At 68.1% G+C, this 26,313-nt stretch overlaps 1 protein-coding gene across 1 annotated transcript; it reads right to left on the bottom strand.

Annotated features, from left to right (window-relative positions):
- CTBP1 (C-terminal binding protein 1) lies at nucleotides 1-23,937 on the bottom strand. Its single transcript, XM_077881587.1, is given in 10 exon segments — nucleotides 1-937; nucleotides 1,163-1,280; nucleotides 1,696-1,823; nucleotides 2,215-2,345; nucleotides 3,678-3,892; nucleotides 5,314-5,520; nucleotides 7,375-7,519; nucleotides 14,369-14,397; nucleotides 14,400-14,522; nucleotides 23,883-23,937. Coding segments are annotated over 10 exon segments (1,320 nt in total). The 5' UTR covers nucleotides 23,923-23,937; the 3' UTR covers nucleotides 1-753.
- Between the last annotated feature and the right edge of the window lie 2,376 nt (nucleotides 23,938-26,313).

Here is a 26,313-nt window from a genome sequence, read left to right as displayed (position 1 = left end):
TCTTTCTGGGATTTTTATTTCTTTAAAATAATTCATACAAATGGTTACAGTCACAAACATGATTTTAACCAAAATATTGCTAGCCTACCACGTCAGCAGGACGGCACCCGCGCAGGCCGGGACGCTGCGCCCTCACATCCCCAGGACAGATGCCGACGGCAGAGCGCGCTGTGGGCGACGCGCACTTCTTGGAGCCACTTTGCGAAGCCGTCTTTGTTTGGAACAAGGGGATTCATGCCAAAATTAGGAAAAACAGCCGTTGTTTTGTTTTTCTAAATTATTCTAAAAATAAGACAAGCAGGTAGAAAAAACAATGCACTGAGTGGCGTAGAAAGAAAAACGGGAAGGATTCGTTGTCCTGAGAAGTTTGCCAACTGCCTCGTTCCGGGGCGCGGTCCCACACGAGGGGCGCCGTGTGACGCGGCCTGCTGAGTGTTCGCTCAGGCTCTCCTGCTGTTGACAGCTAAGCAAACAAATCCTCTGTAATGTTCTAAAGACTGTACACAGACGAGAACATTCATGATAGAATTAACTACTAACTTCTTTTGCTTAACGAGGACGCAAAGGACACAGGACAGCGGCTGGCCCTCGGGACGGGACAACTACAGCGGACGCGGGGAGGCCGGCGCCACCTCCCCCGCCCGGCGCCTGGACAGTCTCTGCAGCGCCGGGGCCACCGCAGGCGCCGCCTCTGCACACGCCGCTCCGAGGGCGCCGCCCTGCCCGTGCCGAGGCCGTCGAGCTCCGCCCGGGCTACAACTGGTCGCTCGCGTGGTCTCTATCTGCCTCGGGCTTGACGGTTTGGCCGGGAGAAGGGGCGTGGGGCGGATGGGACACGGGGGGCAGGCCGTGGGACAGGGACATGGCGCTGGGGACGATGCCTTCGACGGCAGTGGGGATGCCGCTGGGGGCCACGCCCACCACGCCCGGCGGGTACCTGCTGGGAGGACGGAGGGCACGTGAGGCTGGCGGGGTCCCTTCCGTGGCCTCGGCCCAGGGACCCCCCCAGGCCTCGACTCCTCCCCGGCCTGCTGCTCCATGGGCTCTTCGCCTCACGCCTGGTGGCTCTGGCTCCCACAGCCCGGCCCCTGGTCCCCTGGGGCGCACACGAGCACGCGTTTCCAGGGGACCCCGTGTCCCCGCCCCCTCCACACCCGCTCACCTGTAGGCGGCCCCGTTGAGCTCAGGGTGCACTACGCCGGGGTCCATGCTGGCCCAGTGGGTGGCGGCGGTCAGGTGGTCCTTGTTGACACAGTTTTTCAGGCTGTCGGGGATGCGGCCTGGCATGTACGGTGGACAGAGAAGGGCCTGTCATGTGGCTGCCCCCAGCACTGTGGCAGCTCGGCGGCAGACACAGGCTGCGGTTCCGCAGCGGGGCTCCCCCTCCGCCTCTCCTCCCGGGACATAGCAGCTCGCAGCTCCGAGACTCCCCAGCCCAGGGGATGCCCCTCAGGGGCCCCCCACGTCTGCCAGCCCTGGGGACCTCGGGGAGCAGCACACAAGGCCCAGCCCAGGTCCCCAGCTCAGCCAGCCGTCCAGCCCATGGGTGAGGGCACGGGGTGACCGTGAGTGGGCAGCGTGGGACACCCTCGGGGGACTCGGGGGGCTCGAGGGCTGTGCGGGGAGCCCCCCGGGGGATGCTTGCCGGGGCAGGTCCATCTCACGGCCTCTGAGGGAGGCTCGGGGCCACCTCACCTGTGATGGCCCTCCGGATCTCCCGGGCCGCCTCCTCTCGCATCTCGATGGACGCCTGCTCGCTGTACCAGGCCGCGTGGGGGGTGCAGATCAGGTTGGGAGCGTCCTTCAGGGGACCCTGGCTAAAGCTACAAATGGCACAAAGCGGTCAGGCTGGGGCGGAGGGAGCGTGACCCTGCCTGTGGCCACACCCCGGCCCCGCCGCGGAGCGCTGGTCCCTGGAGCTGCAGGGCCCAGGCCCCAGGCCCTCTCGGCAGGGCTGACGAGCGCTGCCCCTTCTGGGTCGAGGCCTCTGCAGACGCGGCCACACGGCTCGGCGCCCCAAGGCACCGCGTGACCGAGCCCTCACCATCCCGCCTCCAGGACTGGCCACCTGCCCACTGGGCCCTGGTGGGGCTGGACACAAAGCCCAAGAACGGGACCTGGGGCCTGCAGACTGCAAGCGGGTGTGAGCGCGGGCGAGGGTGGGTTTGGGAGAGGTGGCATCCAGGAATCACCCAGGGCGCTGCCAGGAGGCACCTGAAGGGCTCAGATTCGTGCACGTCCAGGGCGGCGCCCCGGATCCGCCCCTCCTTCAGGGCCTGGGCCAAGGCCTTCTCGTCGACCAGGCCGCCCCGGGCCGTGTTCACCAGGAAGGCGCCTTGTCGCATCTGGGAGGACACAAAAACAGCAGCACGTGAATCAGCACACAGGCCTCTCGGCTTGCGCCCACCCTGCCTGGGGACCGCACCCCGCCCAGAGGACCCCTGGCTGCAGTTGTGGGCTCTCCTGGCCCGGCCCCCCAGATGCACATCCCCCCATGGAAAGGATGTGGCGCCTCTGGGACACGGTGTGGCCCAAGCCCCTACCCCTGCACACAGCTGCGGAGGTGGGTTCAGGACCCTGTGATCCTGGGATGACGGACACAAAACCCCGAGACATGGTCTTCGGTGCAGTGGCCAGAGAGCCCTGTTCCCTCGGGTGGCGGCGCCCGCTCGGTCCCCACGCAGCTTCACGTCCTCAGGCGAACGGCCCTGAGCCCCCCGGTACGCAGGCAGCTCCCAGCCCCACACCCGGGTCTTGGGGGTGCGCGGCTCCGACCAGCGCCCCAGCGCCACGCCTGTGCCCGCGCCCTCCCCAGCCCCACCCCACCAACCGGAGGCAAAGAGGAGCCCCGGGTGCCTGGGCTCATCCTCCGCGGGGCCACAGGGGCCAGGGGCAGACCCCATGCGGGCACACACACACCCCCGCCGGGGACCCCGGAGCCCATGAGAGGCCACTGCTAGTTCCAGCTCCTGCCTGACCCAGGGCCACGCCTCACAGCCACGGTGTGACGCTGCCAGCCGCCATCTGTCTTTGCCCCGGAGACACGGCACTGAAGCGCCGCACGGGCACGCTCACTGCAGGACCCAGCCCGTCGGGTGAGGCGTGTGCCCTGTGTGTGGGGCCAGGAGCCCCCAGAACTCAGGAAACAGGCCCCTCAGTGCAGACGACCCCCAGCAGTGGAGCCCACAGGGCAGGGAAAGGCACTTGCTGTGGGTCAAGGCAACGGTGGCACGTGTAGAACTCCCACCATGACCCTAGCCGTGACCCTACCCTGACCTTAGCCGTAACCCTACCCTGACCCTAGTCGTGACCCTACCGTGACCCTAGCCGTGACCCTACCCTGATCTTAGCTGTGACCTACCCTGACCTTAGCCGTGACCCTACCCTGACCTTAGCTGTGACCTACCCTGACCCTAGTCCTGACCCTACCCTGATACTAGCCGTGACCCTACCCTGACCCTAGTCATGACGCTACCTTGACCCTAGTCGTGACCCTACACTGACCTTAGCCATGACCCTACCTTGACCCTAGCTGTGATCCTACACTGACCTTAGCTGTGACCCTACCCTGACCCTAGCCGTGATCCTACCGTGACCCTACCCTGACCCTTGCCCCGACCTGGGGGTGCGGGTGTGGCAGGGCTGGGGACGGCGGGGGAGGCGGGGCAGGCGCACACCTGCTTGACGGTGAAGTCGTTGATGAGGTGGTGGTTGTGCTCATTGAGCCCGCAGTGCAGGGTCACGCAGTCGCTGTGGAAGAGCAGGTCCTGCAGGGTGCTCACCCGCTGCAGCCCCAGCGCCCGCTCGGTGCCGTCCGACAGGTAGGGGTCGTAGAAGAGCACGTTGAAACCGAAGGCCTTGGCCCGGAGCGCCACCGCCTGCCCCACGCGACCTGGCAGGGCGACACACCGCGTCACCGCGGGCCTAGCTCGGCGTGCAAGGCACAGCCCCGTGGGCGCCTGCATCCAGATGCCGAGTGCAGGGACACCCACGTGGCCGTGTGGGGCCGGGACTCAGGGAGCGGGCGGGGGGCTGGAGGTGCTCCCCAGGGAGTGCGTGGGTGGGGCTGCCACTTCAGACGAGGGGCCCCGCTCCTTGGAGGGAGGGGGCCACAGGGGCTCAGAGCACCCCCGGGAGGAACGCACTGACCTGGACGCAGGACCAGCCTGCCCGGCCCCAACTCTCAGGGCCCCACCCCTCCTGCAGCCTCCGGGTGGCTGGAACGTCCCACGCACCTGAGGCGGCCCGAGCGGGCCGTGCACACCGGAGGGCGTCCGCCAGAAGGGACCACCAGGCCCCAGGCCACGGCCCCGCCTGCAAGTGACCCCAGGTGAGGCCAGAGCACAGCAGTCCTGCCAATGCCACCCAAACTGCTAACCGGCGGCGTTGGGAGGTCAGGTAACAGCTGCCCCCGACATCCCGCACGGAGCGTCTGCCACGCAGCACGTGGGAACCCAAACTCCAAGCACCTTTAACATCCCCGAAGGGCGCCTGGGGGGGCGCACGCGACAGAGCACGCTCAGGGAGGAGTCTGGGATTCTCTCCCTCTGAGCTCCGCTGCTCGCGCTCTAAGTAGCCACAACCTTGAAGGGAGCAGTTGCTGGACGCACCGGACGGGGGCTCTGGCTAAGGCGCCGGCGCAGCCGCGCTGAAATGGGGCCTCCTGGCTCTTGACGACACTGCCGGCTGAGGTCAGGTGCCCCCCCACCCAGGGGAGGGGCACAGCGCCCCGGGGGGCCGTGCGTCCCCTCCAGCAAGGCGGGAGCTGTACCGAAGACAGGCCTGTGCCTTGTGGGCACCTTGCACTCACGCACGTGTGCGCCTGGCTCGAGAACACCCCAAGTGTCCTACGGTTCTCCTGCTGCAGAGCCGGTGGGGTAGGGGCGGGGAGGGCACGGGGGCCAGTAGGGGGCAGGGTCCCGTCCACACGGGGCCTCCCAGGTGGATGGAGCCCGAGCTCGGAGCGACACGCGCCCACACACAAGGCAGAGAAACAGAACTCACAGCTGCCCGCGTGCCGGGTGAGCAGCTCCCCCCGGAGCAGGGCTGAGGGCCACCTGGCCCTCACCTGAAGGCCACGTCCACTCAGCCACAGGGTGCCACAGGTTACGGGTAGGGGAGGCGTGTCAGCACAGGGAGCACAGGTCAGCGTGTGAGTGGGCGGGCACGACTGTGCAGAGGCACGTGACTGGTGAGCACCTGTGTGACCCACAGCCGGTGTTCCCGGGGCAGAGAGGACTCGGCCCTGCGCTGCTCCGGGGCGGGGGGGGGGGGGCACCCAGCAGCACAGCCACAGGGCTTCCGCTAACTCACCGAGTCCTATGATGCCCAAGGTCTCCCCGCGGATCCTGGCGGCGCCGGAAGCCACTTCCCGGATCTGCTCCACGCTCTGCACCCGCGTGCCTTCCCGCAGCGCCTGGTGCAGCCAAGTGGTCCTGCGGTACAGGTTGAGGATGTGGCACATGGTGGAGTCGGCGGTCTCCTCGACAGACGCCGCCGGCACGTTGCAGACAGCGATGCCTGGGAACACAGACACGCGGGCGAGGTCACCAACGCCAGTCCTGGTGCTTCCCCCAAGACGGGCCACAGAAACGTCCCCATGTAGGCCCGCCTGCGGGTCCAGCAAGTAGGCGGGACGGGACAGGCGAGGTCACCCAGGCAGGTGCCAACACCCGGGTCTCCCTGCCTGCACCATGGACCACCTGACCGCCAGCTCACAGCCACACAGGCCCCACCCCTCCTGCTTTCCTCGGCCCCCAGGCCATTTGGGACCTGGCTTTGGACGGAGTGGCCCTGTCCTCACAGCCCCACGGCCCCCACCGCCCCTCAGCAGCCCTGCGGAGTGAGCTGAGGCTTCTCTATGCCCAGCACCTCCGCGCTTCTACCCGCCTCTCCCGAGCCTGGCCCCTCCCGCCTACCTGTCCTGCCCTGCCGCCTCCTCGCCCCTGCCCCTGTGACTGCACAGTGCTTCCCGGGGACTGGTCACCTCCCTGCCGAGGGGAGGGCGCCTACCGGTTCCTTGCGCTACCCTAAATGCCAGGATGATGCCCAACACGTGAACAGGGCTTTGTGAGAGGGCCCAGAGCGGATCCTCCACTCCCTTCTGGAAACATCTCAGCCCACCGTGAACACAAGAGATGGCGGGGAGCAGGAGGACCAGGTGACAGGGACACCATCCCCTAGATCTGGGGACACACGGCCAGGGTGACCACAGGGCATGGCCCTGATTGTCCCTGGTGGAGGAACAGAGCCCAGCCTGTAGAATCACAAGACAGGACAGACTCAGGGAACAGGGATAAAGCCCCCCGGGAGTCCCCGGGGCAGAAAGCATCCAGGCTGTGGTCAACTCTGCTGCAGGGGCCTTTGCTGGGGATGCAGCCTGGGGACGGGTGACAGTGGGGCGGGAGGGCTCCATCATGTGAGCCAGCAGAGGGCACGAGGGTCCTCGCGAGAGCAGAATAAACCGAGTCTGCGGTAGACGCAAATGGCAGGCCGTTCTGACCCCGGTTCTTCAGCTGCACCAGGGGAAAGGACTGGCAAGACCGGGCATGGGGAGGGTGGGGTCTGTGTGTGCAGCTGCGTGCCCTGCTCATGGTGGGGGTCACCCCTGCAGCTGCGCACCTGCTCATGGGGGGGTCACCCCTGCAGCCACGTGCCCTGTTCATGGGGGGTCACCCCTGCAGCCACGTGCCCTGCTCATGTGGGGGGTGTCACCCCTGCAGCTGTGCGCCCTGCTCATGAGAGGGGTTCATCCTTGCAGCCGTGTGGCCTGCTCATGTGGGGGGGTCACCCCTGCAGCTGTGCGCCCTGCTCATGGGGGGGGTCACCCCTGCAGTTGCACACCCTGCTCATGGGGGGGGTCACCCCTGCAGTTGCACACCCTGCTCATGGGGGGGGTCACCCCTGCAGGTGTGCACCCTGCTCATGGGGGGGTTACTCCTGCAGCTGCCCGCCCTGATCATGGGAGGATGACCCCCTGCAGCTGCGCGCCCTGCTCATGGGGGGGTCACCCCTGCAGGTGTGCACCCTGCTCATGGGGGGGAGGTTACTCCTGCAGCTGCCCGCCCTGATCATAGGAGGATCACCCCCTGCAGCTGCACCCTGCTCAAGTACCAGCTCCCCTCCCCAGGCGCGGGGAGGAGGTCAGAGCACGTGACCCCTACAAAGTTTTCTGAGAGAGCCGGTTTGACTGGGGAGTTTGGGGGGGGGGCCTGAACCCTGAAAGATGCTCACAAGTGACCTCCAACCAAATACGGGCCTGCAAGGGAATCCTTGGTGTAAAGCAAAACCAAAGGACGAGAGGAAAGCTGAGGAGACCGCGCCGAAGAAGCAACACCCCAAGTCGCAAAAGGGAGGAAACACCCGGCGTCCTACCTAAATCCCCAGCTGACTTGATGTCGATGTTGTCGAATCCGCTGCCGATCCTGACGATGATGCGCAGAGCTTTGAACTTCTCCAGGTCCTCCCTGGTCAGCGTGATGGTGTGGTACATCAGCGCCCCCACCGCCTCGTTCAGCACCTGCCGGCGGAGGGGCCACGCGGTCAGGGGCCGGGCCCCGCTGGGGAGCTGCAAACGTCCCCCCGAAACCGCCCCCCCCGCCTCCGCTGTGTGCTGGGGACTGTGCACATCCTAGAGCAGCAGCCACTGCTGTGACATCCGAGGGGACCGCAGGGTGACCTGCTGGCTCTGCGCTCAGACCCCCAAGCAGCCCGAGGCCGCGCCCCCGGAGAGAAGCGCTGGGCAGGGCGGGTAGGAGGCTCGCCTTCCGCGTGGACACCAGGCAAACAGGAGCGCAGGAGGACACAGCCTCGGAACCGCAGGGCCCGCCGGGGCGCGGACGGCACGCACACGGGTCGGAGCCGGGGCCCGGGTCAGCCCGCTTCGCCACGGCCCCATCTGCGCCCACACGCAGGCCCTGACGCTGCCCACGCGTCTCCGGGCCTGGCTGCCGTTCGTGAAGCCCCAGGAGCAGGTCAGTGTCCTGTCTCCCGAGTTTGCACAACGTGGGCCGAGGCGCTACTGTTTGCAAACCGCCCAACCGGGGCGACCTCTGGGAAGCGGGGGCTCCAGCCCCGCCCCGCCCCGCAGGAACCACAGCTGCAGCTCTGCGCAGGTGCGGACAAGACCTGGCCGGGAGGGCACGCCCCCCGCAGGGCCAAGCGCACGGAGACCACGCCCCCACAGGCCACGCCCCCGCAGGGCCAGGCTTGCAAGACCACGCCCCCCGCAGGGCCCAGCAATACAGACCACGCCCCCCGCAGGGCCAGGCTCGCACAGGCCACGCCCCCGTAGGGCCCAGCAATACAGACCACGCCCCCCGTAGGGCCAGGCTCGCACAGGCCACGCCCCCGTAGGGCCCAGCAATACAGACCACGCCCCCCGAAGGGCCAGGCCCGCACGGGCCACGCCCCCGCAGGGACCACACCCCCACAGGACCCAACAATGCAGACCACGCCCCCCGAAGGGCCAGGCCCACAAGGCCACGCCCCCGCAGGCCCCAGCAATGCAGACCACGCCCCCTGCAGGGCCAGGCCCGCACAGGCCACGCCCCCGTGGGGGCCCAGCAATGCAGACCACGCCCCCCGCAGGGCCAGGCTCGCACAGGCCACGCCCCCGTAGGCCCCAGCAATACAGACCACGCCCCCGTAGGGCCAGGCTCGCACAGGCCACGCCCCCGTAGGGCCCAGCAATACAGACCACGCCCCCCGCAGGGCCAGGCCCGCACGGGCCACGCCCCCACAGGCCGCAGCAATGCAGACCACGCCCCCTGCAGGGCCAGGCCCGCACAGGCCACGCCCCCGTAGGGCCCAGCAATACAGACCACACCCCCCCGCAGGGCCAGGCTCGCACAGGCCACGCCCCCGTAGGGCCCAGCAATACAGACCACGTCCCCCGCAGGGCCAGCCCCGCACGGGCCACGCCCCCGCAGGCCCCAGCAATACAGACCACACCCCCCCGCAGGGCCAGGCTCGCACAGGCCACGCCCCCGTAGGGCCCAGCAATACAGACCACGTCCCCCGCAGGGCCAGGCTCGCACGGGCCACGCCCCCGTAGGGCCCAGCAATACAGACCACGCCCCCGCAGGGCCAGGCTCGCACAGGCCACGCCCCCACAGGCCGCAGCAATGCAGACCACGCCCCCCGCAGGGCCAGCCCCACAGAGCCACGCCCCCACCGGGCCAACCGCACGCAGACAACGCCCCCGCAGGGGCCACGCCCCACAGGCCCCAGCAATGTAGACCACGCCCCCCCGCAGGACAGGCCCGCAAGGCCATGCTCCCCGCAGGCCCCAGCAATGCAGACCACGCCCCCGCAGGGCCAGGCGCGTGCACAGCACCCCAGCTGGTGCCTCCTGACCCTCGAGGCCTGCAGGTGGGCGCCACAGCCGGGCTGTGGTCAGGGGTGGGGAATGCCTGGCTCCCGGGGCTTTGTCCCAGGTCCAGGAGGGCAGCCCCGTGAGTGGTGCCTTCCAGGCGTGATCCGCAGAAGTCACGCACGGACCTCAGCCAGATGCCGGTGGGTGCCTACGGTGTCCGGTCTCCAGGCCCAAGGGCCGGGGACCCAGGATGGTCAGGCGCACGGAGCCTCACAGCCGAGGGCCGGGGTTGTCCTTCCCTAGGGGACGCAGAGCAGCCTTCCTATCGAGGACACCTCCCACCCAAGGGCATGCGCTGGCTGCTGGGCACCGCAGCCCGGCGTCCGCCACGCTGCCCTCCTCCAGACTGAGCTTCTCGTGCTGGCTCTGGGTGTCCTGGCCGGCGAGGGACGCCAACAGCAGGCCATGGTGACCTTGAACCCCAGGATGAGGAAGGCAGCGAGAAGTGGTGCCCAGGACAGCCTGGACTCGGGGCTGATGTGAGAGGCACAGTAGGGGTCCTGTGTGGGGTGCAGGGCCCATGGGGAGGCTGCTGACTGCTCCTCTCATCTGCTTCTCTACAGCAGCTGAGCTTGTCGGACAGAGGGCAACCCAAAATACAGACCATTCCAAGGCTGGCCAACGTGGCCCGGGGCACGTGCCCACAGGGACCCCACACGGGCCAAGGGGGCGCGGGCTGGCTGGGCCTTCAAGGGACTGCAAAGTGCCGCTGGCCCCTGCTCCTGTTCCTGCACTGAGCGTCCTGGGGATCTCTGCTCCTGCAGGCAGGGAGCTGCCCATGTCCTGACGCCTCCCCCTGGACTCCCAGACGTCAAGGCTGCATGTACTCCCGCTCCCTGCCTGGCCCGTGGGGTGGGTGAGGACCCTCGTGCGACAGCCAAGTAGTAGTGCTGTGCACGGGGAGCACACAGGGAGGGCTTGGACGAGCGGGGAGGGCAGACCTTGCCACCCTGTGCTGAGCTGCGTGGACCGGAGAGGAGGGTAGCCTCGGACACAGCTGTGCCCTGGAAAGAGGACAGACGCATCCAGGACAGATGGACTGTGGAGGGGGAGGCTGCAGGGTGAGTCTGAGTCTTGGGCCTGGGCACCCAGATGCATGCACGGGCCTCTTCCTGGGGTGACCGGGCAGAGGCACTGGCCTGGGGACAGGCGGGGAGGAAGTGTGTCCAAGCACGGGCAGGTGTGTGTGCCCACGCCTGAGCCCTGAGCCATGGCAGGACGCGATCGCATCACGACTGTGACTGTGCCTGCTCCGTCCCAGCGTGGGACAAGCCAAGACGCATGCCAAGTTCCAACTGCTGGGGTGTCTGGGCTGCTCCGCTGTTGGCTGTGCTGCCATAAAAATCCACAATTTCGGGGATCCCTGGGTGGCTCAGCGGTTTGGTGCCTGCCTTAGGTCCACAGCGTGGTCCTGGAGTCCCGGGATTGAGTCCCACGTCAGACTCCCAGCATGAAGCCTGCTTCTCCTTCTGCCTGTGTCCCTGTGTCCGTGTCTTTGCCTCTCTCTTTCTATATATATATCTATCATGAATAAATGAATAAAATCTTAAAAAAAAAAATTCCACGATTTCCTGGAGGTCGGTCCTTGGAGCTGGAAAGCAGTGGGTCCGTCGGAGAAGCCTCTGAGAGGGTGTCGGTGTGGCAGCCGGCCGCACCCGGGGGGCCGTTCACCCACTGGCACCCACTTCACGACGCCCAGCAGGGCAGTTTGAGATGCTGCGTGTGATGGACACAAACTGGCCATCTGTTACCTTAGTCTCAACGTGCCTGAGTGTGACCTACTGACGTTTCTTAATAAATTGGTTTCATGTCCGATTCCTTTTTCTACTGAGCAGCTGTAATCACGTGGTGCCCAGCGAGGCGTTCTCAGGGCAGAGACCACCCCGGCTCAGGGCTGCCCAACCGCCCTGGGAGGACCGGCTCGGCTGCAGGCCTGCACACAGGCAGCTCCGTCCAGGGGACCCAGGCCTGGGCCACCGCACTCCTGTGGCCAGCCCCGAGCTCCTCTCCAGGGGGCTGCTCACGCCCCGTCAGGACTGCGGAGTGGCTGGGGATCCCGCCAGGCATCACATGGACTCCCAGGGAGGTGGACTGCGGGGGGGCCCCCGGGTGTTCACTCACGTCACCACGTGCCAGCTGTGACCAAGTTTGTCAGGCTTGAGGACCTGACCGCGTCCTCACCCCAGAATGGAGTGCGACGGGGCCAGTGGCAGCAGGGCGGGGGACTCAGTGGGCAGCTCGGGGAGGGAAGCCAAGGCCTACTGCGCCGCATCGGGGCCTCGCTCCTGCCCCTCACACACAGGTGCCCGATGCACAAGGTTCCGGGACTTCTGCACACCTGACTTTCTAGGACCACACCAAGGGTGTGGCTCGTTTTGTGCGGCTGCGGTCAGAAAAGCTCAGCAGTGGCCTAGTGCCTCCAACACACTTCTGTGTGGTTCCAGGGGGCCTGTGCCACCACCGTGCGCAGGCCTGGAGGACAGCAGAAGTGCCAAGCCCCGGCAAAGCCCGCGTGGCTGTGGCTGTGGCCCTGGTGGAGCAAGAGCGTCGCCGCCCACATGGTGCCCCCCTCCTGCTGTCGGGGGGCATCTGAGCATCTGCTGTCCAGCCTCCGGCTCTGGCAGGTACTGTCCCCACCCGGCCACTTCTCACGTGCTTTGTCCTGACATTGCCACGTGACTGCTTCTGACTGTGCCCCCACAAACAGCCCCGTGTTCTGCAGGACACACCTCCGCCTCGTCCTGACTGTGGGGTGGGAAACACATGCCCCCCAGCAGCTCCCCTGATGCTTCTGTTGGGACACTGCCTGCGTGTGCTGTGCCAGGGCTCCCTCCCGCGTTCCCTCCCCTCTCCACCTGCTCACGGCCCCGGTGAGGCCGACCCTGGCCCGACACTCTGCTCGGAGTCACACTGACCCTGCTGCCACCCCGTGCCGTCGTACGGGTCAAATCTTGTCTGCATGCTCCCCTCACGTCTCCTGGCCCAAGCACCTCCCTCCTGGGACTGGGCGCCTTGCAGCTGTATTTCCCACGTCCTTCCTATCTTCCCGGACATGTCCCCAGTGCTGCCTTACTGTCCCCTGGCCCTGGGGCCCCTGCTCTGGGCCGGCTGACAGCGCCATCCCACCCACAAGCCCCTGTTCTCACGAGCGCCCCTTCCTCCGCAGGTGCCGGTCTTCAGGGCTCCTGCGCTTTGGTCAGATACACAACGCCGCGCCGAGAACTGCTTTCCCTGGGAGATGTGAAGCAGCCCGCGACTCTGTAGCTAACGGCCCCCCACCTCCGGCATCAGGGTAACGTGCTCCTTGAACAGCAGAGCATCCTGTGGGCCCAACACGCGTCCTGGGTTCACACCAGGAGAGCCAGAGTGTCCACTGAGCTCTGGAAGGTTCCTTCACCACGTGGCCGTAGTAATAGCATGGTGTCTCCTCCACACTTAGCACCTGGCGTCCAGCTAGTTACGAGGCAGAAATCCCTGATCCATGGTGATGTGCTGTCTCTCCCTGAGTTGAAGCCTGCAGACAAGTGGTCCAGGGCCTGTGTCAGCTCCACAGCCAGCAGGGCCCAGGGCTCCCATCCTATTTTTCAGCTATTCCCAAACCACGGTTTCTCTTGGGTTCCAGGTGGCTGCCCAGGCTCCAGCCATTGCGTTTGGTTTCCAGCCAGCAGAAAGGAGAGAAGGTGGCTCTGCACACAAAGCCTGGTGGCTCTTCCTGGTTGACATGGGTCACCTGGCCACACCTGACAGCCAGGCTGGGGAAATGGGCCGCACGGTGCACCAGGCCCGAGCTCCTGATCTGCGCAGCTCCACATCTTTGCCCGGAGGCCTGGACTGTGGCTTCTAAGCTTCCTGTCAGTTTACCGTTTCCAGTTGCCTGTTTGCACCGGTGAGTGCCCCCGGTGCTGGGAGGGCGCCTTCCCCCGCCGCGCTGCTCGTCCGCGTGCCCCTCGGGTCGCCAGGGCACTCCGTCCCATCCCTCGGGAGCCTCTGGCACCGGGGGTTTTCTCGCATGCTCAGGGGGGGTGGCAGTCGCCGACACACGGAGGCCAGCCCGACCCTCCCCGGGGTCGGACTGCACATCTGGCTCTTAGCTAACCTCCGATCATTTTGATCAGTTACGATCTTAAAGGAAAACATCCGTTTAGTGTCACTTTTCAGATTTATTCTCAGAACCTGCTTTAATATCGCTCAGGCTGCTTCAACACTTCTGTCTGCCGGTCTCTCGCTCCCGATATAGCTGGGTTTTTTAATATTTTTACTTTGAAACCCTTTAAGATCCACAACAAGTGGCCAGAAGCTGCCCTCCCAGCCCTGCTCCGGGGCACAGCGGGCTCCGGTCACCCAGCCCCGCCCGTGCAGGGCGGCCTGCAGAGCTGACCCCCGCACCCCCGCACTACAGCCCCGGGCTGCTGGGAGCGCGCCAGCCATGTGCACGCGCAGGATGCGGGGAGCCTGCGGGCTTCGCGCCTCTGGGACCCGCGGCACGTGCTTGTGTCCCCCTCCCCCAGCGGCACCCCGGCCCGAGACTTCGGTCCCCGGGAGCCGTCTGGGCCTCAGCGTCGAGCCCTCTGGTCTTCTGGACGCTCCTGCAGCTGCTGCATCCCTCTGCGAGGCTCCGAGCTCCACCTTCTCTCCTGCCGGTCCTGGGACCCCGAGACACCCGCGCCATCCCCGGGCAGCCTGGCGACGCCGCTAGCGGGCTGGATGCCGGCGCTGGGAGGGTGCAGCTGCGTGGCCCAGCCTGCGATGCCCTCGCTGGCCAACATGGGCCCCAGGCGATACAGCTCGTCGGCCACATCCACGGCCCCAGGCTCCACTTCCTGGCAACAACTGGTTACAACGGCAGCGGCTCAAGGTGCCGCGGAGGAACCCTGTCCCCACCTCTGATGCCGCGGGCAATGATGGCCACAGCCTGGGCTCAGGCGCCACGGAGGCGCACAGCTGAGGGACCCTCCTGCCCTCCTCGCTCCCACGAGCACCCCGCGCCATTACCTTCTCGTGGATCTCCTGCGTGGACTGGCATCACAGAAGGCCACCGTGGCCACGTCCTTCAGGATGGGCATCTCCACCGTGCAGTCCCGGCCGTCGAGCAGCGCCACCAGGGGCCGGGGATGCATGGGCCCATTCATGATCGGGGGTCGGACGCCTGTGGAGACAGGAGTGCACGCTCAGCTCCCACGGTGGCCACGGCTGAGACCTCGCTTCCCCTGCCATCCACCGCCCCCACAGCCTGACGCAGGCAGGCCCTGAGAATACTACGTGTCCACGCACCTGGATTTTGTCAAGCCTGAGTAAAAAAAAAATCTCCATGAAAAGCAAACCAGTGTTTGCTACAGCTCGCTGACCCCAAACGAAAGTGGACCCCTGCTGAGCAGCATCACCCCCAGGGCCTCGGGGTCCCAGGCACGCGTGGAGGCATCGGGGCCTCCACCATCTGACCCCGGAACACGCAGACTGCAATGTAACAGGTGTCACGACAACACCCACGGCTCCCAGTCCACGGCAGCGCTGAGACCGCCCGGAAACCCTGCCAGCACCATCCCCCATGCCCGGCATCACCTCATTTGCAGGTTTGAAAGGAGACACAGAGGCAGGGAAGGGGTGAAGCACTGAACGCAGCCAGGGCCCCTGACCGTCTCCCGACAAGACTTAGAATCACTAAAAGCTCCTTCCATATAGGAGGTCACCGGGCCTCATCCTGGGCTGAGGCGGACACGAAGGCCTCCAGGTGACACCCATGGCAGCCGCCAGTGGCCCTATCCACCCCCCAGCCCCAACGGCCTCAACAAGACCCGTCCCAACCGGTGCGCGGGCAGCTCTGGCGCAGGATGAGAACCAGGGGTGGCGCTGGGCCGCTGGGGGCCCAGAGCCCAGGAGGGAGCCACCCCCACGGGCGCACTTCTCCACCGCCCACGCAAGCGGCCAAGACGCAGCAGCCCTGCTGGGTGCAGGGCAGGGTCCGCGAGGCCCCAACCCCTCCCCGGCGCTCCCTGCAGTCCCCTGTGAGCTTCTTCCTGCCACCCGCGGGGTGCCGGGCCCACGGCACGGCTCACCTCTCCAGCTTTACCCGGAGGACGGCGAGGCCTCAGGGCCCTCATGTACCTGCGCCAAGGGGCTTATGGTCACGGCCGTCAGCACCCCGCGCTTGTTTCTAAGGGACGGGCCGTCACGCCGCGCGCCGAGCTCCCGCCCTCCAAGTTCCTGAGGCGACAAGGCAGGCTGTGGAGTGCCGACGCGACGGCGCCTCCCGCAGGAGCACGCCAGGGCCCACGGGCAGCAGGGAGGGGATGCTGTCCGCGGGCCTGCCGGGCAGCAGCGCCAGGGCCCCAGCTCACTGACACCCCCTTGCCCAGGGAGGCACTCGCCTCCCGACCCACGGCCGGCGCCGGAACGGGACTTGGGTTTGCGTGGTAACACCCTAGCCTGGCACGGAGTTCATGGGAGGACGACCAGAACCAGCCCAGTGCTGACCTGAGGCCTGCCCACCTGGGACCCCCGAGGACCCCCGGCTCCACCGCCCGTGGGGCTTCACGGAGGCCGCACACCGTGGGGCGTCACTGTCCTGATGCGCCGCACCGGCCGGGGCACCTGGGCCGTCCCAGCCGGAACGGACAGCCGCTCCGCGGGCACCGAGGGACGGGCGTCCAGCTGCTGCGCGCTCCAGGAGCCCCTACCAACCTGACATTTCTTAATATGGGCTCGGCTTCCACGACCATGAATTCGACTTTTCAAAGCGTTTTATCTTCAGAATCCCCAGGCAGAACCGCGTCTGTCACTGGATCCTCATCCCACGTCTTTAATTGTCTTGAACCAAAGCTCCTAGGCTCCTGATCCTCGGCGACCACTGAAGCCTGTGCCGGGGTCAAAGTCTGACTAAAAAACACAAGAGACACGTTAAAACACCATCGAGGGCCAGCTACAGCTCACAGATGCCAAAGGCCCACAGGCGAGGCTTCTCCCCACATCCTTGCCCCTGGGGGGACCTGCCTGCAGGCGGGCGCGCGGCCGGCAGAGGGGACGGCTGGGCGCAGCGGGGACGCAGGTGCAGCGGGAGGCTGACTCTGAAGGTCCCTCCGCGTCCTCGGGCCGCCGTGCCAGCTCCTACTCACACTGCCGACAGCCTCCCCGGCCTCCGTGACGAGGCCGCCAGGAGGGGAGGCCCGGGGGTGCTGGCTGGGACACGGACGCCACTTCCCCGCCCCCGCACGCGGGCCCCACAGGCACTTGACCCGACACAGCTCCCGTGAGACTTGAGGTCACGTGCGTGGGTCGCACACCTTTCTGGAACAGGCTGAGGTCTCAGGCCCCGGGAGCGCTGGACCGGACCCACCCTGAGCGCGTGGCCCTCTGTGCATGGGGACCACAGCGGGGCTGCCCGGAGGCGTGGCCAGGCCGCACACCATGCCCTTGACGTCATCCGGCCCTCGGGAGGCCCAGCGCAGAGCAGGAGCTCCAGGGGGTGGGGCCACGGGGGACGGGCCTGCTGCAGGGATGGCCTGTGGCCCCTGGAACCCGTGGTGGATCCCCCTTCCAGACGCTTGCACAGCGAGGGCAGGCATCCTGCATCCTGTCCGTGGGCCTGGGCCGTGCCAGCCGGCCACGCTCCCCTCGGGGTGCGGACCTCCGTCCCTGCCGAGTGGTGGCCTGGGCTCCACGGTGCAGAAGGCAGCCTGGCCTCCCTGAAGCCGTGGCCAGGCCAGGGCTGGGTGGGCCTGCTGCTAGCAGACGGGCTGGGACGGTCCACCGCCCGGGCCTCATGGACTGAACGCCTCCCCCGCCGATTCCCTCTGCGGGTTTCAAGCCCACACGCTGACCCCGCGTAACCAGCTCCCAGGTCGCGGGGACACTGAGCCTGGGAAACACAGGCTTTCCGCCAGGGAAATGGGGGGGCCCCTGGTCAGAGAGTGCTGATGCCACAAGGTGGGAGATCAGGGTCGCGATGACCACGGGCCCAGGGTGACCTGGGGCCCACATGGAGCCAAGTCTCCTTAGTCCCGAGAGGCCTCTACCTGGAGCCCTCACCCACACCGGCCACTGCCCGTGCCAGGAGTCTGCTCCCCAAGGACAGACCCTGGCCAAGCCACACCCGTCTCTGCTGTGGGGGACACAGCTGCCCCTTACCCAGAGATTGGGAGCTGCCCTTGGCGACGGCACCAGGGCCCCTTTCTCCTTGGCCCTCTAGGCTCAGCTGAGAGTCCTGCTCGGGGCAGTGGGAACAGCAGGCAGGCGGCTGGGTACCGTGGGCAGGGGCCAGGCGGTGACAGGCTGGGGGCCAGGGACCTGGGGGGTGGTGGGCTGGGGGCCAGGGACCGGGGCAGGGGACAGGGGGTGGTGGGCTGGGGGCTGGGGACCCGGGGTGGTGGGCAGGGGGTGACAGGTTAGGGGCCAGGGACCTGGGGGATGGTGGGCTGGGGGCCACAGACCGGGGCAGGGGGCCGGGGATCCGGGGCAGAGGACAGGGGGTGGTGGGCTGGGGGCTGGGGACCCAGGGCAGGGGACAGGGGACTCGGGGCAGGGACAGGGGGTGGTGGGCTGAGGGCCAGGGACCTGGGGTAGGGGGCGTGGGGGCCAGGAGGTGGTGGGCTGGGGGCTCGGGACCCAGGACAGGGGCCTGGGGGTGGTGGGCTGGGGGCCGGGGACCTAGGGCAGGGGGCTGGGGGTGGTGGGCAGGGGGCCAGGGGGCCAGGAGGTGGCAGGCAGGCAAGGGCAGGGACACACTCCGCCCGGCCAGGCCCACCCCGGGGCTGCAGGACACAGCACCTGAACCTCGTCACCGGCTCGCAGCCTCACGACCCCCAAAGGAAACCGCACGTGACCCCCCACGTTCTGCTCCGTAAGGAACATACCCACTGAGCCACAGAACGAGATGTCGCTCTCCCCTTACAAGCCGGGAGGGTGGCACTGAGGACACTCAGGGACCCTCGGTGACTACGCCCTGCTTCTCTCCATGGTGGGGGGGGGCAGGCCCGGTCAGGGGTGTGGCTGCACGGCCCCCCTCCCCCAGACACGAGCCTCCCCCGCGACCTTGACCTTCACAAGAGGAGCAGGGTACGAGCAGCTGGGTGCGGGCCAGGGGCCACCTGGCTCCCCAGCGTTGGCCTCCTGGGAGCCAGTACTCCCCGGTGCCCGCTGCCGGCGAGGGTGACTTGTGCCCCGGGGCCGTGACCCCGCAGCCCAGGTCCGATCCCCTGCCGCGTTCCCCCACAGCCCAAGGAGCGGTCCATGCAGACTCCAGCCGGCGGCCACCAAGGGCGGGGGGCAGGGCCCGAGTGCGGGGGCCGCCAAGTGAGCAGGGGTCCCGGCCCTGCTGCTGTGGCCAGTCTGCGGTTTTCTTCCTAAAGCTAGAGGAGCCAGCGTGGGTCCCCAGTGGGACCATCCCGGGCGGCGAGGCCCTGGGCAGACCGCACTCCTGCACGCCTCGGCCACGGGCCCGGCGCCGTGTCCACGCGGGTCCCCGCAGCCCCGCCAAGGGGACAGGACCCTCAGGTGCTCCGAGCGGCCTAGGCTCAGCTCTTCTGTGAAAACGCTGTTTCGCGGAGGCCCCGCTTTGCCCACACCCGGCCGAGGTGCAGACGCCTAGAGCGGCCCGTGGGCCGGGGCGGCGTGTGCCCACCCAGGGGTGCGTTGGCAGGCGCGGGGCTCAAAGGCCAGGCCGCGGGTCCCAGGCTGGATGCGGGGGGAGCCCGAGCCCAGGCCAGCAGCAGCAGCGCGACGGGGAAAAGCCCCCAGGGAGGGACCCCCAGACGCCGCGAGGCCCAGGCTGGGGGGCATCCGTGCCGTGGAAACCCCAAACTCCATCTTGTTCCTGGAAACGCCACGTGGGAGCCCCGCTGAGTGACCTCAATGCCCAGAACGAGTGCAGAGGCCACATGGACAACGGGGGGCGGGGGGTGGTGGCAGAGGGCGAGCGAGAACGCGCAGGCGCGGGTGGGGTCAGGGCCCCAGACTCGCGGCACACCGTCCGCCAGCGGCAGGGCTCCCCCCGTCATCCCTGACGGCTCTGCCGGGAAAGGTTAACTCACACAAACTAAAAGACGCTCGTCAGGACGTAGTAAAACAGAAAAGATGGTGAAATTAAGGAGATGCTACCGCAGGATGTAAAGTGCCTGAACCCGTTTGAACTGCCCAGCGCAGGTCCAGGGCGTCCTGGCGAACAGCCCGGGGGCGGCAGGTGGCAGTGAGGCCGGGTCGACGTGTGCCCCGCCACCAGGACGACCGGTCACGGGACAGCGAGGGGGCGCTCCTCCTCCAGGGCAACGAAACCCGTCACCCACGCGAGGACACCAAGAAAGCGTGTCCAGCCATCTCCTGCTCGTTCACAGCCAGAGCCTCACGGCCAGGGCTTCCCCGGCGGAGGTGCTCCCGCGGAACCCAGGGCCGCCCGCGCTCCCCACACGCCGGCCCACGTGCCTGCAGGCGGCCAGGCGGGGTGTGCCCACGGCTGCCCGCGTCCCTCCGCCCTGCCCCACGATGACCCACACAGGGCTCCGGAGCATCGGGGTGGGGCTGGGGTGGGGTCTCGGCCTCCCCCTCCCCAGAGCGCACGGGGCTCCAGGGGCCTGACCGCGGCGCTGCCCCTGCACTTGCCAGTGCTGAGCACTCCGGGCTTCTGCGTCCCTCCCGATGTCCCACTGCTGTCGTTGGCAGGAGGGTGAGCAGGCCAGCTCAGAGGGGCTCCCGTGGGCACCCCGCCACCTGGTGCAGACGGAACCCCGACAACCATCCTGGCGCACACATCTGCTCCGTCCCCGGTGATACACTGTGCTCCAAGAGGTGGTGGCTCAGGCCGGGGTGCCACACGGGGGTGGCATCCCCGCAACTCAGTGAGGCGGTGGGGGACGCGGCAGTCAGCACGGCCTGGGGGCACGGGGCACCAGGACCCACTGGGCTGCAGTGGCCGCCACCCCACGGGCCCCGCACAAAGGGCACAGGCCAGCCCGGGTGGCTCGCGTAACTCCAGGTGGGCAGTCGGCAGGCCCGAGCGCACCACAGCCATCACCCGCAGCACAGGGCCCCGCAGCAGGCCGCGACCCTCTCGGCACCACCTTCGCCATCTCCCCGGGAGTCTCAGGGCCGACAGGCGTCGGGGCGGGGTCTCCTTGGCCCCCGTCGGCCCACTGACCACTAGGCCGGCCTCCTGCTCCCCCGGGCCCAGGACAGGGTGTTGCTGGCACACTCTGGGGACACCCCGGGCCCCTCACAACAGCTCCCTGGCATCCGGGGCAGCGGGAAGCCAGGGGTGGGGACTGAGATCCTGGCCACCCGAGCTGCTGGCGTTCGCGCGGCCCCCCGTGGCTGACCAGCATCCCACCCTCAGCCCCAGAGCTCTCTGTGAGTGCTCCCTGCCGCCTCTCCAGGCGCACACGCTAGGCCACCTCCCGCCTGCCCGGGACCCCTCCCAGGACACCGCAGCCCTCCCCAACACACCAGGGCTTCAGAAACTAGGCCCGGAGCCCGTCAGACCCCAAGGTCCCCTGCCCCAGCAGGCTGTGCATATCCAGCCCTGACCACCACCTCCCCAGAAGGGGCTCCCTCCCGCCCCCCCGCTGTACTTAAGCAGCCCTTCACCACTCGGGCCCAGCACAGCCAGCTGGTGGCAGTGAGGCTCCCCTCGGCTGCCGGCTGCCCGTGGTCTGGAGGCCTCCAGGGGGCAGGGTCTGCGTGAGTGCCAGGCACCCCGAGGCCAGCGGCCACACTGACTCCAGCAGGACAGACCCACACACCACACCGTGTGGTCCCCCAACTCATTGTAAACCAAACAGGCGCCCGCTCCCCCACATGTGCTGCAAAGGCACGTTCTCGTCACCAAGACTCTGCCTCCCACACAGTCCTCTCTCGCGCCCTGACACGTGTCCTGCTCGCTGTGTGATGCTCCAGGATCCCACAAACAAGAACCCTGTCCTCGTGCAGAGAACACTGGTTGGGGACCCAAGGAATGTCACCTCCCTGCCCTCCCGCACGCGACGTTCAGCAGCTGCTGCGGGGCGACCCCATATGGGACACGTCCTCTAGGGCAGGCCTCGCACATCAGACTCAAGGACCGGCGGCCGGACGAAGCTGCTGTGGGCACCGAGCCTGCCTCCTGACAGGCCAGAGTCCAAGCCTGGGGAGGGTCCAGAAAGCAGCCCCTGCCCCACCCGCTGACCCCCTGGGATTTCTTCTCCAAGGTCCCAGGTTCCAGTCCTGCCAGGTGCCCACCGTCCTCCCAGCCTGTCTATGGCCAGGCTGCAGGGCTGGCAGGGATGTGAGGGACCCCCACCCTGAGGGTGACACAGGCAGAAACAACTCAGCACTAAGAGCGCCTGTGAGCTCTGTGGTTGGGTGGAAAATGCCCCCCCACCCTGCCCCGCCAGGTGTCCTGCAGCTCGTCTGGGCAGACAGGCGAGGGCCCCAGGCCAGCACGCAGCCCGTGGCTGATCCGCAGTGAGCTCCTGGAGTCCCCTCTGGGAACCCGAGGCAGGTGTATTGTGGACTGCCCCCCGAGCCTGCCATGGGTCCTCCTGCATGCCCCTGGTCTCAGGAGCCAGGAGTCTTTGAGGAGGCTGTTGCCACAGGATAAAAAGCCTGCACAAGCCTTCGACTGGGTCCTCTGCGCCCAGGAGCCGCGGGCGGCCAGCAGCAAGCTGCACTCCAGCTACTCAGACTGGGCAAGGCCCCAAGGACACTGGCATAGGGCGCTCCAGGGGCAGGCGAGATCGTGGCAGAGAAAGCCCCATCACGGCCCAGCTCTCTGCTCATGACCTGCTGGCCCCTTCCACCGGGCCGCTGGGGAGCCAAGGCCAGGCCACCTCTGAAGCCCAAGGGCCCTTCTCCGGCAGAGGTGCCTCCCCTGCACTAGGGTTCCACCGGCCAACCTCTGACAGCTCACCCGATGGCCCAACCTCGGGTACTAACCACGGAAGGGGCTGCTGCAGCCTCCCAGAGCTCGGGGTCGCAGCCTGCTGTGCCCCCAGCACCCCCGCCCGTGTGTCCTCAAGCTGAAGGGACCGAAAGGGAAACCCCAAATGCAGCCAGGAGAGAGGCTCAAGGGCTGAGACAGGTCACCCCAGCCACGAGTCCATTTCTCAGAAACGCAGAGGGAAGAGCAAGCCGTCCGGGTGGGACAGGCTGGAACTGCACAAACAGCCCCACGGAGGCTGAAGGGTACACGGCTGCGCGCGGCAGACACAGACTAACCCCGAGCGCGTCCCCCCAAGGCCTCGCGGAGGCCCACATGGAAGCACGTGCTCAAAGCCGGTGACCACAAACACCGCGGCGAAAAGAAACCCAGAAAGGCAACGGGGCAGAGCGCCCGGCAGGCAGGCAGCGCTGGGAGCCGCAGGAGGGGGCAGACCGCGGGCGGGTGCGGGTGCGGGCGGGCGCGGGCCCGGCACTGCGGCTCACCCTGAGCTCCCGGGGCGCGGGGAAGGCCGAGTGCCCGCGAGCCAGGAGCAGCGCCGGCGGCCGCGGGGGCCCTCGTCCTCACGCGGCATCCTCACCTCGGGCACGCACAGAGCCGCGACGCCGGGTCCCCGCAGCCGGGGCGCCCGCACCGCCCGCGGGGTGCGCCCTGCTGGGGCCCAGCTGCTGCCGAGCTCTTCTGCGTGATCCTGCCCCGACGGAACCGCTGCCCGGCGGCTGGGGGCGGTCCCGGGAACGCGCGGCGCGGACGCCCCCCGCCTGCCGCCCGACCGTCCCGCTGCCCAGGCGGGCGCCCGTGAGGGCCGGTCCTTGGCTGCTCGTCCGGGCCCGCGCAGCCACCGCCGCGTCGCCCCGGCTTCCTCCCTGCAGGTGGGCCCGTCACGGCGCCCGCGGAGGCCGAGGGGAGGCCGGCAGGAGGCAGGAGGGCGGCCGGGCAGGCGCTCCCGCGGCGCGGGCTCGGGGACGGCGCGGCTGCAGGGCCGAGCCGGGACCCCCGGGGCCGGCGGCGCTCGGGCGCGGGCAGGTGGCGCGGGCAGGTGGCGCGGCTGCCGGCGGCCGTCCTCGTCCCGGGCGAGCGGGCGCGGGGGCGGGGGCGCCGGGGGCGGGCGCGGCGAGGCCCCGGGGCCCGGGCGGAGCGAGCCCACGCGACCAGGAGGCCGGGCCGGCCCCACGCAGGGCGCACGCGGGCCGGACGCAGGGGGCCGGGCCGGCGGGGGGGCCGTGGGGCCGCCGGGGCCGGACGCCGGGCGCGCCGCGGCTGTGGCGGGGCCTGGCCTGGGGGGTCGGGGGCCGAGCGCGGCGCCCCTTTGTGTCACCTGCGCGGGCGGCGGCGGCGGTGGCGGCGGTGGCGGCGGCGGCGGCGGAGGAGGAGGAGGCGGCGGCGGCGGCGGCGGCAGCGGGCGGGGCGGGCGTGACGGCGGCGCCTGCGCACGCGCACTCGCACGCTGCGGCTCGCGCACGCGCACGGCGCCCCGGCCCCGCCCCCGGCGGCGCGCGGAGGCCGGCGCGCACGCGCACTCGCACACAAAGCCGGGGCCCGCGCGCGCCCGCCCGCCCCGCCCGCCGCCCCGCCCCCGCGGCCGGAAATGCGCGCGCGCGGCCTTACCGAGCGGCAGGCCCTTGTTGAGCAAGTGCGAGCTGCCCATTGAAAGGCGCGGGCGGCCGCGGGCCCCGACGAGTCCGGCGCGCTCCGCCGCGAGCCCGGCGCGTGGGGCGGCCTGGGCGCCGTCCGCTGCTCCGCCCGCTCGCCTGCGCCCGGGCGCCGCCGTGCCGAGCCGCGCCGCGCCGCGCCAGCAGCCGCTCCACCGGGCGGGGACAGGCGGCGCGCGCGCGGGCGGGGCTTCCGGCCCGGCGGCCTCCTGTTTCCAGGCGCGAGCGCCGCGCAGCACCACGCGGGCGGCTGCAGGCCGGGCCCGCCCGCCCCGCCCGGCCCTCCCGCCCGCCGCGCCTGCTCACACCTGCCTGCATCCGCACAGGTCCCGCCCCGCACCCCCGCGCGCGCACGCACGCACCTGCCCCGCAGCCCCCGGACCCCACCTGCCCTGCACCCGCACACGCACCTGCCCCGCAACCACCAGGCCCCACCTGCCCCGCGGGCGCGCTCACACACGCACACTCACCTGCTCGCACCCGCACCTGCCCCGCGCCCACCCACACGCACCTGCCCTGCACCCGCATATGCACCTGCCCCGCACCCACCCGGCCCCATCTGCCCTGCACACACACACACACACACACACACACACACACACGTGCACCTGCTTGGCACTCACCAGGCCCCACCTGTTCCACCTCCGCGCGTACACCTGTCCTGCATCTGCGCACGCGTACACGCCCCCCCAACCTGTCCTACACAGGTACCTGCCTCACACCGGCACAGCCACAGCCATCTACACACTTTCCATGCACACGCATTCGCCAGGCCGCACCTGCCCCACCCGCATCCTGACAGTGGAGCGTGACCGCACCTACCCCCGCACCTCAGCACGCTCCTAGGCAGGGATCATTTAAATGTTCCGGGGTCACTGCAAGGAAGCACAGCAGGTGTGCCACTGCCGGCCTTCGGGCTCTGGGCCCCTACAGGGTTGCAGGAGGCCGAGGCAGGCATCCCTGGGAGTTTCCCTGGGCAAACTTGGCCTTATGCTTGGGTTCCTGGGACCCAGGAGGAGGTGCAGCCTGGATGGCAGGCCCCAGGGAGAACCTCCTGATCCTGCAGAGAGCACAGAGGCCAGAAATCGGCATCCAGAAGCCTGAGCAGGGACTTCCTGGGCCGAGGGATACCTGGGAGGTGGCCAGACGTGGCTGAAGCGGGGTGCCCAGTCCCCCTGTGAGCAGCCTATAGTTCCAGAGAGGCACCCGCGGGAGGGTCATGAGGGTTCCCCCAGGGTGGGGGCTAGCCAGCCCCCAAGGGTGAGACGATCCGGTGACGGGAAAGGGCCTGAGGCCCACCCTGGGAGACCCTGGTCCTGGGAGCTGGAATGTCCTCAGGTGGCAGTGAGGTTAGACCGTGTATCTGTCCTCTTAGGTAAAAAGCCACAGTAACACACGACGGCTGCACAGCTGGCTCCCTGGGACATGGTGCGCAATCCTGAAATCCTGTTATCAGTCCTGCTGTTGTTTCTAAAATTCATAAACTGGTGACAAAGTGTGGGTGGATTCAATCAAGGGGAATAGCGAACTGGGTATCTATTTGCAAAACAAATGCTTTCAAAGCCTCACTTAGTACTCGCCCGTGAACATACCTCCCAAATTGGATTAATTAGAACGCGCGGGGGAAATGAGAAAGCAGGGCGTAAGTGCACACTTAGCCGACGTCGCAGAGAACTCACCTAAACGCAGGCGCAAAATGAGTCACAAGGGAAAGATCGAAACTGCAGCCCCGGTGCACGCGTCACCCACACAGCCCTTTCTCAGAGCGGATACTCGCTTGACAGTGTCGGGGACCGGAGCCCCGCCGTGGCCTGGACCGCCTCCCCTGGCTCCCCCCGTCCTGTCGCGGCGCCTCCAGTGCCAAGACACATGCTGCCCCATCATGCCCACCCAGCCCACCTCCCCACCACCTGGACCGGGGCCCCGGGTGTGACTTCGCCCCAGAGAGTGGCCCGAGAATGTAAATCAGATGCTGTCACCTGCTTGAATCCCTTTGTGGCTTCTCATGCACCAAAGAGGAAATCCAAGCGTCTTATCACAGCCCTGGGCCTGGGCCACCTAACCTTCCCCTAACCTCCCTTCTGTCGCCCAGCCGGGAGTCCACCTCTGCCTAGTGCTCCAGCCACCGACCACAGGACCTTTGCATGTGCTATTTCTGCTGCCTTCCCCTGCTCTTCCCTCCCCGCCCTCACGCCTGGTACTGAAGGTCTAGACTTTCTCCCTGCCACACGGCCTGCTCCCCGGGGGTGGGGGCTTCTGCTCCCTCACCCCCCATGCACTTGAGGTGGGAACCTGCTCAGTGGAGATGTGAGAAGAATCGATGCACTCTTCTGAATGTGGCCGGGCCGTGCACGCCTCCCTGTCCTCAGGACTGCCAAAGGCGCCAA

The sequence above is a fragment of the Canis aureus genome, chromosome 2 (genome assembly GCF_053574225.1).
Source record: "Canis aureus isolate CA01 chromosome 2, VMU_Caureus_v.1.0, whole genome shotgun sequence".
Lineage (NCBI taxonomy): Eukaryota > Metazoa > Chordata > Mammalia > Carnivora > Canidae > Canis > Canis aureus.
Note: the sequence above shows the minus strand (reverse complement) of the source record. Positions and strands in the feature narration are given on the sequence as shown.